This window comes from Armigeres subalbatus, chromosome 2 (assembly GCF_024139115.2).
Source record: "Armigeres subalbatus isolate Guangzhou_Male chromosome 2, GZ_Asu_2, whole genome shotgun sequence".
Lineage (NCBI taxonomy): Eukaryota > Metazoa > Arthropoda > Insecta > Diptera > Culicidae > Armigeres > Armigeres subalbatus.
This window is the reverse complement of record NC_085140.1, coordinates 22,075,645-22,091,216: the sequence shown is the minus strand read 5'-3', so window position 1 is coordinate 22,091,216 and position 15,572 is coordinate 22,075,645. Positions and strand designations below refer to the sequence as shown.

General features: G+C 36.3%; 1 protein-coding gene across 12 annotated transcripts in view; it reads left to right on the top strand.

Moving 5' to 3' along the window:
- The window catches only part of LOC134218180 (septin-7), a 172,271-nt gene that overhangs the window by 66,933 nt on the left and 89,766 nt on the right, over nt 1-15,572 (top strand). For 11 of the 12 annotated variants that reach the window (XR_009981274.1, XM_062697084.1, XM_062697086.1 and 8 more), the window contains 6 exons: nt 41-293; nt 13,106-13,298; nt 13,370-13,532; nt 13,860-13,907; nt 14,123-14,288; nt 14,359-14,492. Coding sequence is in view for 11 of the 12 variants with exons in the window: in XM_062697084.1 (XP_062553068.1) it covers nt 41-293; nt 13,106-13,298; nt 13,370-13,532; nt 13,860-13,907; nt 14,123-14,288; nt 14,359-14,492 (957 nt within the window). In the remaining variant the exon portion in view is untranslated. The remainder of the gene's footprint in view (nt 1-40; nt 294-13,105; nt 13,299-13,369; nt 13,533-13,859; nt 13,908-14,122; nt 14,289-14,358; nt 14,493-15,572) is intronic. The other variant, XM_062697083.1, reaches the window with a different exon arrangement.

Below are 15,572 nucleotides of genomic sequence, written 5' to 3'. Positions count from 1 at the left end.
TTGATCAATTTCCTTTTTTTAAACCCCCCATTTAAAACAGTTGGGTTCCCATCGTGGAGTTTGTCGAAAATAAGTACGAGGAGTATTTGACGGCGGAGTCGCGCGTGCACCGGATGGCAATTCCCGACTCGCGGGTGCATGTGTGTTTATACTTCATCGCCCCGTCGGGGCACGGGTTGAAACCGTTGGACATCGAGTTCATGCAGCGGTTGTGCGACAAGGTCAACATCATTCCGGTTATTGCCAAAGCGGACACTCTGACGCCCGAGGAGATTACTCATTTTAAGAAACAGGTAAGGCGTGTTCTGTATTACCATTGATCTGTTATGTCTAAAAGTAAAATGAATATAAACCCCTTGGGGTTCTTCCACAAATTACGTAACCCCCAACCTCCCCTTCGTTACAGTTTTTTGTATGGAAGGTTTATTTTTTTCGTATGGATCGTAACGCTGGGCCTGACCCCCTCCCTCCACCTACAGCGTAACGTAATTTGTTAAAGGTCCCTTGTATGGAATATGCGATCCACAATAAAGATATTCTACAATTTGTGTGTTTGTCCTAATTTTGCGCGCACTTTTCGCATCATAAAATTAATTTATTTTTTAAATTTATTGGGCACTAAAAATTTGAGTCGGGGTCTTTTGGCCTTTGAACTTCAACCAAAGAGTGGGTCATTTGGTATAACGGACATTAGCCATAAGTTGGAACTGTGAAAGAGTAAGTTATTCGATGTACACCCATAACAAAAATTTATGACATTCATTGCATTGCATGAAAAATGGGTAAAGCCGTCACCTTAAGATTCCCAATCTATGACGTAATTTTTCGAACTAGTGATTGCATACAAGCATACTCTAGCCCTTTAAGCATCAGTTCTTAAGGTATCACGAAAATATTCCTTGAAAAAAAAATTTCTGAAAACGGGAGCAGGTAAGATCAACACTGTATGAGTGTGAAAATCGACACTTCAAGTCAAGATGAGATCAAACATCAATTTGTGAAAGGCCCCATATCAAAAGGTGTGAAATGGATCACTCTAGAGGATGCATTGAATCTATCTAAGAACAAAAAAACTAAAATATACTGTTCCTCTTTGAACGTTTTTGTGATCCAACATGCAGATTATCATTGATGTCTCAATCCTACCCTCTAGACCCATTGTCACGCCCAATGACAATATTGCTATGTAATCAATCTCTGATTTAGTTCTCCGATACCAAAATTTTAGATGACTCATGTTCTCAATGCTATTTATCTTTTTATTTTGACTGATATGCGTCTCCGACAGTTACTAAATAAATAGAAAATCAAGAAATCATTAGTTTATTCTAGGTGTATCAAAATCTGTCAGATAGTCACTTGAAATCAGTGACTTACCCACAATTTCCCTAACCAGGTTGTATTAAACCTCGCATGCAAAGTGCAAACCATATTTGTTAAGTCAACGCATTGCATTAAGTCAGTTTATTTGGTTTTGCTCAATACATCTAAACTACTCCCATTGATTTCTGCAGGAACAAGTATAAGAATCGTGTACAGCAATATAACTTTGACTCACACAATCTTCCCGATTCCGTTCAGCTTGATGATGGAAAAGGACACAATAAACACACAATGCTAATGCCATACTAACATCACCTATTGTCAAGGACGGAAATCTTGATTTCACTATCGCTTGCATCGACACTCAGTATAAAGTTTCGTTAGTGACTGATGAACCTCAATTACCAATTTATATTATAAAATGTGGTTGATTTGTAACGAACGACAAATGATGATCAATGATCATTTATCTTTATTTACTAAAAAAATGTATATATATATATATATATATATATATATATATATATATATGTATATATATATATATATATATATATATATATATATATACAGCGATTCCACGGGAAAAGAATAGAGTTGAAAAAAAAAGTTGACCAATTTTGCTCAAAATCGCTTGGTATGTTCTTCATCGAAAATAATTAGACCCGTATTTTTTTTTATTTTTTTTATTAGGGTGACCATGTTCGATATAGGGTTACCAGAAAAATCGCTATTTCTCGAAATTTTTTATTTAAAAAAAATCATAACTTTTGAACCACTGGATCGATTTGCAATATTTTTTTATGGATAGAAAGCTTATTACTTCTAGTTCTTACTAAAATTTTTGGTTTGGTTTATTGGTGTACTCAAATTTGTTAAAATGGTCAAAATATTCGTTTTTTAAGATTTTTTAAATGTTGGACCACAACGACTATATATTTTTATATTTTTTTTATGAAAATTCAAATATTTTTACACAACATATCAAAAAATTAGAAATGTTCATCGAGCCGTTTTTGAGTTACATTTTTTTGAAAATTTCAAGTTTTCTGCCCATACACACATGGAATGAACGTTATTCTCCACTATTTCAAATAGCTCATCAATCAAATCAAAAGTTAATCATCATTAAATCAAAAGTATGAAAATGTTATTCAAGAGTGTTTGTTTGGTCTCGTTTATTAGAAGAATTTACGAATCGCAATAGTTGAAAATAATTCTATCGGAATAGTCTGGTGTTGTTATTGATGACTTCATTCTCCAAAATCGGCAAAGCAATATGTCGTTTTTCAAAAAGGTTGGTTTTCAGCGATCCATACAATAGGTTACCTGCTTTGTTTATATGTTTTCAATATTTTGATGCAGATAATTCATTGTATTTTCTTTTTTGATTATGATTCATCTGTCTCCTTTTCCTTGTTCACTCTACCTAAATGATACCCAAAGGGACTATTTAAAGTGGTCTATAAGATAAAGTATATGTCAGTCAAGAAAATCAGTGAAATTGTCCAGTTGCCTTACTGAAGAAACGTTTAATACAATGAAGCACGAATGCTCAAATTGTCATGTTTGGAGTAATTGTTACAGGAAACTTACTCCTAAACTGTATGATTATGCAGCGGAAAGGAGAATAATAAAAAGTGCATGTACAGCGCAGGTTACTTTTATGTAACCTTCGTGAAATTTATTCAATTTTCAAAGAGCAATATTTTACTTTTGAAATTGGATTTTCAATGTTTTCCAGCAGCCGCCCAAAAAATTGTATTCTAGCTGGTTTAAGTGGAACGCATACTGTCTGCGTATGCATTTATCATCAGAATGTTAAATTAATGTTTAAAACCCTTAAGGACAAGAAACTTATTCATAACCATTTAAAAACGTATCATGACTTGTTTTTTAAAATACTTTGTGAAAATCCTACAGAGAAATGTTGGTTAAAAACCTGTGATCATTGCCCAGGTACGCAGACACTGGAGAATGACCTGATGAATTTTCTTGAAAATGTCGATTCCTTAGACTAAATTAATGATTTCGTGTGTGTTACTTCTACGTGAAGTTAAACGATTTACAATGATATGGAAATGCTAATATCATCTTCCAAACTTGGACGTACATGTTCATGATAGCATTAGAGGCGAAAGCATAGAATTGATAGTTCCGTTAGGATACGGCAGGCATGAAGAAATGTTTTTATAGAAGTCGATTTGAAAGCGAGCGGAGGGCAATATTTGTGATGGCACATATCACACGACCTTCCTTCTGCCAAGCTCCCGTATGAAGGGGGGAAGAATATCAGTGTGGAAGCTGATATATCTCCACTGGCAAAAGGAAGGTGGTTTGACTTGCTCATATGCCATCGCGTGCGGAAGGATTTGCTATCGACGAGTACTGTCTCCAAATTTCTAATATGACATCAGCATTTAGTCGAATAGGATTTTTATTGCACAGTTCTGTTTTCTCATTGCGTCCGTCTCGTCGCAACCAACTTGGCTGCCTCGGAGAGAACAAAGCAGAGAAAGGCACTGCTGCTGTACCGTCGACCAATAACAGCTGAATTGATGGATGCCCCCACCAAGGGTAGTACACTAAATTAATGATTTCGTGTGTGTTACTTCTACGTGAAGTTAAACGATTTACAATGATATGGAAATGCTAATATCAGCATGCCGTATCCTAACGGAACTATCAATTCTATACTTTCGCCTCTAATGCTATCATGAACATGTACGTCCAAGTTTGGAAGATGATATTAGCATTTCCATATCATTGATTCCTTAGAATTTAAACAATGGAAGCAAACAGATCGTTGTCATTTAAATTCAATGCGAATGGATGCAAAAGAGTATGTGGAAACATTTTTAGAAAAATTAAGCGAATTATCTCCGCATAATTTTATTGCAGAGCAACAAGGAAACTACTTAAAACAAATTAAAATTAATTTGGAAGCAACTGATTGCATTATAATTGCTGACTTCTCTGAAAATTATTTTTTTGTTATTCAGGACGCTATACAAGGTTTTCATTGGGCAAACGCTCAATGCACAAAAGCAAGTTTACAAGGCCATCATATTACAACTGCATACGAACTTTACTCTTGGGCTGTTTCTAAAGTAGATTCCAAAATGTATTACGAGTTTTTCTCGGAAAAAGATTACAATGCAATGGAAAAGAAAATAAAGAACCGTTATACTCGTGTAAAACAAATCTCTGAGACACAATCGTTTCATTACTTTAAGCCACAAAATGAAAATTACGTTATCGTGAAACGGTTTTCGTTTTCAGATGAAGAAAAGTGTGTTAAATTGTAAGAATTTTGCTATGTAATATTTTTTTTGATGAATTATGAAAAATAAAAATAATCAAATTAAATGCTGAGTTTTAATTGAAGGTAATCAGAGAAAACCATTGCTTGTAGTCTAAAGCTTTGAGATTTGAGCTACCATTCCTCAATATAGCAGAGCCAAGACAGCGCTGGTTGCCAAATTTTTAATAATACCAATGGAAAGCATTCATTACACAAAGAATTTCAACGTAGATTTCATTGGTCGGACTTCATTGGACTTAAAAATTGATTTTTTAACTTCACTAAATATAAAAAAAAACTCTACACGCTAAAAAAATATATATTCTAGTTTCAGTTCGGTTCACTCAAAATTACCCTTTTGTGGAATAATTCAAAATAGTTTAATTTACTCAGTCGTGGTTTACGCTACACAGTTAAAAATTCTGAAAATTACACGCCATGGAAATATTTAAACGCTTATTTTAGTGTCCAATAGCCTCTTATTTTACATCCAACTTTTTCTTGTATGCAATATTGAATACAAGCTTCATAGTAACGACGAGCTGTAATTTTAAAAAGTGATGGAAAAATGAGTCGAATCAAACGGAGCCTTTTTGTTACATCATATATGCTGTAACATTTTTATACTGTGTACCACTCAAATTCGGCATGAGTGCCTCTGCAACCCTTATGAGCACTCATGCTGAATTAGGACGCTAACGGACCATTGTGGTTCCAGTTAAAGCGTAAACCATGGTTGAGTAAACCCTAGCAATGTTGGTCTCTGCTTTTAAACAATTTGAGGGTGATTTATAGTTCTTACATTTAATGGGGTCAGAATTGGACAAGCCTCCTCTACTTTTGATAGGTACATTACTTCACAAATAAAACTAGATTTGTAAACATGGTTATCATGAATTTATTAGGAATAAGTTTGATAACTTCAACAGAATGATTCCCGCAGTTATTTTGAAGTGATGGAAAATTATGCTCAATCCATGTGTGCATGTTCAGAAAACTTGAAATTTTCAAAAAAATGTAACACAAAAACGGCTTGATGAACATTTCAAATTTTTTGATATGTTATCAAAAAATGTTTGAATTTTCATAAAAAAATATAAAAATATATAGTCGTTGTGGTCCAACATTTCAAAAATCATAAAAAACGAATATTTTGGCCATTTTAGCAAATTTGAGTACACCAATACACCAAACCAATATTCTTAGTAAAGACAAGAAGTAATAAGCTTTCTATCCATAAAAAAACATTGCAAATCGATACAGTGGTTCAAAAGTTATGATTTTTTTTAAATAAAAAATTTTGAAAAATAGCGATTTTTCTGGTAACCCTATATCGAACATGGTCACCCTAATAAAAAAAAATAAAACAATACGGGTCTAATTATTTTCGATGAAGAACATACCAAGCGATTTTGTGCAAAATTGGACAACTTTTTTTTTCAACTCTATTCTTTTTCAGTGGAATCGCTGAACGTTTATTCCATGTGTGTATGGGCAGAAAACTTGAAATTTTCAAAAAAATGTAACTCAAAAACGGCTCGATGAACATTTCTAATTTTTTGATATGTTATGTAAAAATATTTGAATTTTCATAAAAAAATATAAAAATATATAGTCGTTGTGGTCCAACATTTAAAAAATCTTAAAAAACGAATATTTTGACCATTTTAGCAAATTTGAGTACACCAATACACCAAACCAAAAATTTTAGTAAGAACTAGAAGTAATAAGCTTTCTATCCATAAAAAATATTGCAAATCGATCCAGTGGTTCAAAAGTTATGAATTTTTAAAAATAAAAAATTTCGAGAAATAGCGATTTTTCTGGTAACCCTATATCGAACATGGTCACCCTAATAAAAAAATAAAAAAATACGGGTCTAATTATTTTCGATGAAGAACATACCAAGCGATTTTGAGCAAAATTGGACAACTTTTTTTTTCAACTCTATTCTTTTCCCGTGGAATCGCTGTATATATATATATATATATATATATATATATATTCTTTTAAGAACGATATAAGTAGGGGGAAAGACGGTTTTGGCAGGTTTTGTTCTATTATTGGCAGGGGGGGTTTTTGTCGACCAAATTTTATGAAATTTGGCCACAATGTTCTTTGATATGCAAAAAATGTTTAGGTCAAATTTGAGCATAGTCAGACATAAAAAAAAACCCTGCCAATAATAGAACAAAACCTGCCAAAGCCGTCATTCCCCCTACTAGAAATTTGAAAATGTGAAATAATATTTATATTTTGAGATTTCAAATTGAGTGTCAATGTGCCAAACCGCTTCTCTCATCTGATATATAGTCCCGATGGCGTCAGTCAAGAAGTACTAACCGTGCTAGAGGGTCTAGGTTCAATACCCGTCTCTGACCGTTTTTTTTTTAAGCAAGCTAAGGATGGCAAGTATACAGCGATTAATTTCTCGATGGAAATATAAAATTAGATTCAATATAGACACAAACACATAACCTCATATCTTGCGACCGGGGACCTAATGCAAAAGCTTGCGATATGGATTTAATGCAATCTGTTCATCCCGAGCAGGAGAAAAGAACTCAATAATACCTAGGGGTAGCGCGGGTAAAGTGAACAGGCGGGGTAAAGTGGGTAACGGTTTGTTTATCCCCTGTTTATGGATTTCTCGTATTATTTTCCATGATACATCATAAATTAAGCATTCCATGCTCTCCGAGCTATTTCAAATCATGAAATATCTATTCAACAGCTAGATTTTAGCAAAATTATGCGCGCTTTCGCAAAATACTAGTTTGATGTAATTTTGGCACTGTTGCATTTGAGCCATGAAAACTCTGAGTTAGTAGTTCTAAATCAAAATATCGTTCACATCGTTGCTTGTTAAAGCCTGTCTACGTTAAATTTCGGACACTGAGATAATGTCCAAATAATGTTTAGCCATTTTATCAATTTGACAAATAATGAAAACATGCTGAACGTATCGCATAAGGCGGAGAGATTCAGCTGTGTGTAAACTGATCTTCTCAGTGGTTCCTGAAAATCAAAAAAAAATCGTATTATAAGATGGGTGTCCGAAATTTCCACGTTAAGGCTTTATGAAGCGGAACTGGTTGATGAAAGATAGTTTTTCAATCAATCAATCAGGGGGTGAAAAAGGGGGATCTGGTCATTTACGCTCCACACACACATTTTCGAACAATTTCGACAATCCTGAGCGAATATTTCCATACCACACACCTCGTTCATGGAAACATCCATATCTCAGATGTTTGTCATCCGATCTGTGATATCCATATATCAATCAACTCAGTAAAAGCTCTAGTTTCTGTAAAATAGTATAACAAGGGCCAACATTTCATCCATTTTAATAATATAGGCGCACAAAATCTAGCATTTTTGACATGTCCTGGAACCTGGTAATATTTCACTGAGCAATGGTCAATTGAAAATAAAATAAAAATTCCGCCCTATCATTTTGATCAAGCCCGGTACGTCTGCTTGTCTGTGATAAAACAAAGGGTTTCTATACCTGTCAGGTAACATTTTGAATATGATTAAGATTATGTATTTCGTTGCTTTATTTACAATATTGTTCACTTTACCCCACCGCCTGACCATTTTACCCCACCCAAAATAAAAATCGAGTCAAGTCGAGTCAAGTACGAGACACTGAAGACGGCCTTACTGTTGAGGTCGAAATACGTATCTGTCAAGATACAATTAAGTGGTGGAATTCAATGGGATTGTACAAACTCGTCTTATATAGTGGATACGTCGTTCAATAGTGGATGCATGTTCATTGCGGACGGATATAGCCGAAATGTAGGGAATTTACAGTAAAAGTGAAGTTTGTGAAATGTTGAAATAGGATTTTCAATAGTTAAATGCATTGAATCAATTGTTTACAATAGTGTAGTAGTAGTGTATGAATGAAATTTTAGAGAGTTAACTGAACGATTCATACCAAAATCGCCTGAATCCGTTGAAAAACGACTGAGTTATTGACTCTTACTTCCTGACCTCTTTTCGTGACGATCCTAAATTTGAAACTTTGGAATGACCCATTGGCTTATTGCAGGCAAACGCCAACATCCAAAGGACGAATCAAATCCACCATTGCTTTTTTGGGCAAACTTTTATTTTTAAAGAAGGCACATCTCCATTGCCTTGAAACGCCTACTTTTAAAGAAGGAATCACATCCACCATTGCCTGAACGCGGGCAAGCGCCTACTTCTAAAGAAGGGATCACATCCACCATGGTGGATGTGATTCGTCCTTTGGATGTCGGCGTTTGCCTGCAATAAGCCAATGGTGAATTTATTCTTTTGACGTAGAATTACGTCTTTCGGTAATATAGGGGGGTCATTCCAAAGCTTCAAATTTGGTCACGTCAATCCGTCAATCCGTCACGAAAAGAGGTCAGGAAGTAAGGCTGATGACATACTGGGAGCGAAGAGAAGCGAAGCGAAGAGGTTGGTGATAAGCAAAGCGAATTGAAGCGGCGATCAAAGCGAGCTATGACATACTGAAAGCGTTTTTCGTAGTGTTGATCTCGCAACAAATACAAGTGTAAAAGCATGGATTTCCTCAGATGTAGAATATTTTGCTTCTCCAAGCATATTTAGCACAAAGAGAAGAGTGTTGGGGAGATTTATAGAATGTCACAATTGAAAACCGATTTTATGATGTGAGCGATAGATTATCACCACATACAAACAGACGTAGGGCGTAGCTATGGTAAAACTTTTTGGGCCATGTTTTATTCCTATTTTACGTTTGCTCCTATGGAAGATCCATTAATTACGTAACGGGAAATTTTCAACACGACCTCCCCCCCCTTTTCTATGAAACATCTGAAAATTTTGCATGGATCGTCACACTTCGCCGACAACACCCCTCCCCCTTCAAGCGTTACGTAATTTATGGATGTTCTTCTTACAACATTTCTCTACACTGAAGTTGATTTCTCGGGAGATACGCACATCATGAAAACAACTTCCACAAAAATCGTTTTGTCTCGGCAACCTTTTTGAAAAACGGCGTAAACAAACGCAAATCCCAAAAATCCGCAGAAAAAAGGGAAACCATTTCCCACCAATGGCCGGCGGATTGTTCCCGAAGTTTTAATATGCGGACATAAGCAAAAATTGCGCAAACCCGATTTTCGTTGAAATTGAAGGGCTTTTCAAGATACACGGTACGCGTAAAAACCGACTCTAAAATCAAATATCAAAGCGAATGAACACAACAATTTCATTCGGTTCAAACAGGCATTACAGAAGCGTGAAAAATCTATCATTTGAAACTAATCCTAAATACGAGAACGATATTAAAATAACAAGTTCAACATCCATTTGTCTGTGGTAACAGCAAAATACGTGTTTTTTGTTTCAAAGTGTTTCTAAATGTATGGACTGCACCAGAATATTCCCAATTTTAATGAGTACCGCTACTATGAAATACATCATATACATGTAGCTAAAACCATACATATTTTAATGTTTTCATTAACCAAATTAACAAAATAAACAATGTTGCTTTCCTCTCCCGCAATACTTTTCACCCACAGCCATTTTACACAACTGCGAACGAGGGTAAACTCAAATCAACAAACATCTAGAAGTGATCCTTTGCGATCTCGCGGTATGGCATCAGCCTAAGGTGCCCGCCAGAGTAGACGCGACGTGCGATGCGACGCGACGCGACTCACGTAAAAGAATAACAATCATTATCAACAGGCTGTCAAATTGCACTGTCGCGTCGCGTCGCATCGCACGTCGCGTTTACTCTGGCATCGCCCTAAGAGTCAATAACTCACTCGTTTTCAACGGATTCAGGCGATTTTGGTATGAATCGTTCAGGTAACTCTCTAAGATTTCATTCATACACTACTACTACACTATTGTAAACAATTGATTCAATGCATTTAACTATTGAAAATCCTATTTCGACAGGTAGTGTTAAAATTTCACTTTTACCGTTAATTCCCTACATTTCGGCTTTATCCATCCGTAATGAACATGCAAAAAAAAACAATTGAATTTGGCCTCCTCGTTTGCATCCACTATTGAACGACGCATCCACTATACAAGACGAGTTTGTACAATCCCATTGAATTCCACCACTTAATTGTATCTTGACAGATACGTATTTCGACCTCAACAGTAAGGCCGCCTTCAGTGTCTCGTACTTGACTCGACTTGACTGTAACTCACCTTCGAAGAAAAGATCAAATTCACCGTTGTCTAATGCTGGGCAAACTTCTACTTCCAAAAAAGGCATCACATCCTCCATTGCTTAAATCCGGGCAAGCGCCTATTTTTTAAAAAGGGATAACATCCACCATTGCCTTAATTCGATCAAACACCTACTTTTAAAGAAGGGATCACATCCACCATTGGCATATACCGAACAAACGCCTACCTTTATAGAAGGAATCACATCCACCATTGCCTTGAATAATAATCATTGCTTTTCACTGGGCAAACCATGAATTTAATGGAGGGATAACAAATATCATTGCTTTATACTCGGCTAATGCATGCTTTCTATGAAATGATTTTTTTTTTATATTATGATCGACCGGTGTTATACTCACTATCCGGTTTTTTTCAGTACCACTTTGTCAAGCAATTTTTTTTATTCTGCTCACAATTATGGTGAGTCAAATGACCTTATGCCAAATGATCTAATCCCAAATTTCACGGATTTACTCGAGGATTTACTTTTCCAGTCGAAATAATCGCAGTTACGTCAAATATTGTTCCGAAAACCGCAGTTTTTGAATTACTCAAATTAATGCAAGGACAATTGTGTCAATTTGTTATGTGGACGCGTTTGGTATGGTATGTATTTGAATAACCATTCAATTATCGTATGAATGATGATTCATGTAGATAACTAGAGAGTCTGTTGAATCGTCAAATCGATCATATTGCATATCTGGATTACCAAAATGCTGTATTACCTTGCGCTGCAGACTTAGAGAGGGTCCACGATAAAGTCAGATCAGTCGCAATGATATTCATAACTTTAACTGCCGGGATGGAACTGATAGCTGTTGTCAAATTTCCATTCTAATCGGTTCAGCGATAGAGAGGTTCTTTATTACCTATCCATTTGTTTCATTTCGTTTTGCATCTTATTGACTTCCATAATTACAGATATCTCATTCAAACCATTTGAACCGTTTGTTTGAGAAACTGCATATGTAACATTTTTGGCCAAAATGAGATTTTTATATATTCTGAATCCTCTTCCAAAAATACGTATTCTGGCAAAAAATACGAAAAAGAATGTTTGTTCAGGAATGTATGAAATTTTTTCGTTTGTTTGAGAAACTACATATGTCCACGCACTTTGAAGAGTAATTATGGAGTACTGCTTACAGTTTTTGCACTGGAAGTGCCCCAGGGTGTTGAGTTTTGCCAAAAACTATTGATATGTATCGAAAAAATCGAAAAGTTTGTTGCCAATTTGTTCAAAAACAGTTTTTTGTTGTTTTCTCAAAATTGTGTAAAATGGAGTTATGCAGTTTCTCAAACAATTCAAACAATTCTCATTCAATGGTCTCTCGTTATTTGTGCTATCAATTATTCTAACAATTTCATGGTAGGCTAGTTGTTTCAGTTACATACGTTTCTGGATACAATACCTGCACTTCAGAATTTCTCTATGTTCTTCTTCTTATTATTATTGGCATTACATCCCCTACTGGGACATTGCCGCCAGTGTTCATTAAGCACTTTCGCAGTTATTAACTGCGAGGTTTCTAAGCCAAATTACCAGTTTTGGATCTGTTATATTATGAGGCTAACACGATGATACTTTTATGTCCAGGAAAGTCGAGAAAATTTCCTAGACCGGACTGGAAATAGAACCAGCATGCCCTTGTTTTGTAGCCGCGCATCTTACCGCACGCTTAAGGAAGGCGGTGCAGTCCTTCCTCCTGAGAGACTTTTTACTTGCGAAATAGTTTGTACAGGTGGTTCCATTGATGCTATAATCGAACTGTTCCACTTACCCAGCTCCGCTTCGATATGGAGTCCTTAACTCTTACGTATTTACTTGATACTGGATGGACTACAGCTTCTTTTCGTTAAGTTTAGGCCGAATGGACTATCCTTCGCCACTTGACTCGATCGCTTTAAGTCTCTCTGAAGTTTAGCACTCTCATATCATATTGTTGAGTTTTTTCTTCATTTGACGCTTTTCCGATATACGTAAAACGTGTCAAGTCCACCGTAGTCTGCTGTGTTGTAAAAGCTTACCGATCTATCATCTACTACATAATGATGGTATTATCATTCTTCACATCGTGGACATTATCCAAGTTATTGTTGTGGAACCGTTTATATGCAACTTTCGGAACAGCAACGAATGAACAATGTGTTCGAATGCAAAATGTGATATTCCTTTTGGTCCCTTATAAATAAATGATTAAAACAACCAATATTAACCCATATCGACGCTAACCTCCTTCCTTTCGGTAGATTCTCAACGAAATTGCACAACACAAGATCAAGATCTATGACTTCCCGGATCCATCGGACGAGGAGGAGGACGCCAAAACGCTACGACAACTGCGGAGTCGAGTGCCGTTCGCCGTCGTGGGTGCTAATGCCATCATCGAGATTGATGGTCGCAAAATCCGTGGTCGTCGGTATCCATGGGGAGTTGTAGAAGGTTCGTTTCCCAACTGTGTTGATGCGATCAATGATACAAATCGTAAACTATATTCATATATATTTTTGCAGTTGAAAGCCTAGACCACTGTGATTTCATTGCACTGCGAAATATGGTTATCCGGACGCATCTGCAAGACCTCAAGGACGTCACCAACAACGTACACTACGAGAACTACCGCTGTCGAAAGTTAGCCGGTTTGGGTAACGACGGAAAAACCAAACTGAGCAATAAGTAAGTTTCAATCCTATAAACGGAAAACCGCAAAACCAAATTGACTTGTAAATAGGTGGCGCGTATGATTTCTTTTGTGCATTAGCTCCCGTTCACCCATGCACTGCACTCACGAGCACACATTATTTTCGAAGCATAGATTAGTTCAAGCGGTGGAAATCGATAGACCCTACACCACACTCGATAAAGGCACGCTCCACTAAACACACCTATATGAAATTCATTCAATTAATCATGCATCAGCATCACTTTTGCCACGCCACATCACACTAAACGAAATCACTCATTCTCATCTAACCTCTATTACCACCTCTCATCCACATTCAGCTTATGCAATATTGGAACGATTAACGCAAACTCATTTGGTACTGGATGGTAAGTTTGTTTCGTTTTGAGTTCGGCTTTCGCAACTTCTTTTTTCGTTTATTTTTCCTAAAACGCATAAATTAGCATGATGCCGCTTTAATTTCCTCATTTCATATAACCACAAACTAATGTATTGTAGCATATAAAAATAGCTTAGCGAGTATAAATTTCAACTATTGAATCCTACTAAAATTGGTTATTTTTCGCCAACGTTGTTTGCTTAGGAACCCGCTGGCCCAGATGGAGGAAGAAAAACGCGAACACGAATCCAAGATGAAGAAAATGGAAGCCGAGATGGAACAGGTGTTCGAAATGAAGGTCAAGGAGAAGAAACAGAAACTGAAGGACTCCGAAGCCGAGCTCACCAGAAGGCATGAGGAGAGGAAAAAGGTACATTTGTGGGCATAAATAAAAAAAAGCCACAAACTGATTGGTTCAATTTCACTTCTGTCATGCACAGGCTTTGGAGCTTCAGGTTCGCGAGCTGGAAGACCGCCGGAAAGCATTCGAAATCGAGAAAGCCGAGTGGGAACAACAGAACGGCGTCACGCTCGAGGAGCTCCGACGTAAGAGTCTCGAAGCGAACAGCAAAGAGTAAGTCGAACATTTGCCACCTTACCATAGTATTGAAATTATTGGTCGATTTCGAACGATTCGAAGTTTTTGGTTCGATTTCGGAGAAGCGCCTTTTCTCACTCACCTATCTCCTAAACTTTGGAAGTTTTGGTTTCACTGTTCGCAACAATTTCGTTCAAAATGATTTAGTTCAAGGTTTTCTCATTTCTCTGGCTTATCGTTTATGTTTTGGGTGGTCCATTAAATACTAAAGTTTATTTGGAAATATTACCTCTGGAATTTATCATTTGGAAATCATTTCAGCATCGAAGTAGATCGCGTCAATACAAGTTTTGATTTAAACAATCAGATCCGAGTACTGACTAAAATCTGATAGATACTGGAAAGAAATATAAAACACTTTCGAAAAGTATTGATTTTCAAATGACATCCAATGATTTCTATCCAATTCTGATTTTTTTGAAAGTTTGACAAGTCTTGGTAGACGGCATTTTTTGTTTTCAGTCCAATTGGCGGCTTCCACATGTGCAGGTTATTCCTAATCCAAGCTCTAGCCTGCCTCCACTTATCAAATCAATGGAGGCGCATGGTGATTGTTTAGTGTTCAAACATTATCATCGATTTATTTCAAAGAACGCACAGGCACACAGGTTTCGGTGAAAAATTATCCGGGATTCAACAGCCGAACTGTTACAGATTTTCATTGTTTTAAACACTTTAATAATGAAACAAATTCATGGAAAATTTGTGGAATAATTACCGAACAGTTCTTCGAAAGAGATCAATATCATCAGCCTTATTTATCCAACATTTTCAGCAGTGAAGTGGTTGACCCATTATAAACTGTATCTTCTTGGACCATCCTATTTCCTCTTACGTTTCTTGCTTTTAAACTGTCCGCCAACACCGAATGATTTTCCCATATACACCTGAAACATTTGTGAACACACGAAAAACACTTTTGGTGCGCGTGCACCCACAGGTTAGAAGTTGCACCAGTTTAGGATAGGTAAAAGTTGTTCTAAATGTTTTTGCAATGCCTCTTTTGGCTTCTCTATCAAAATATAAATAATAAAAGTCATATCCTATTCATAAACA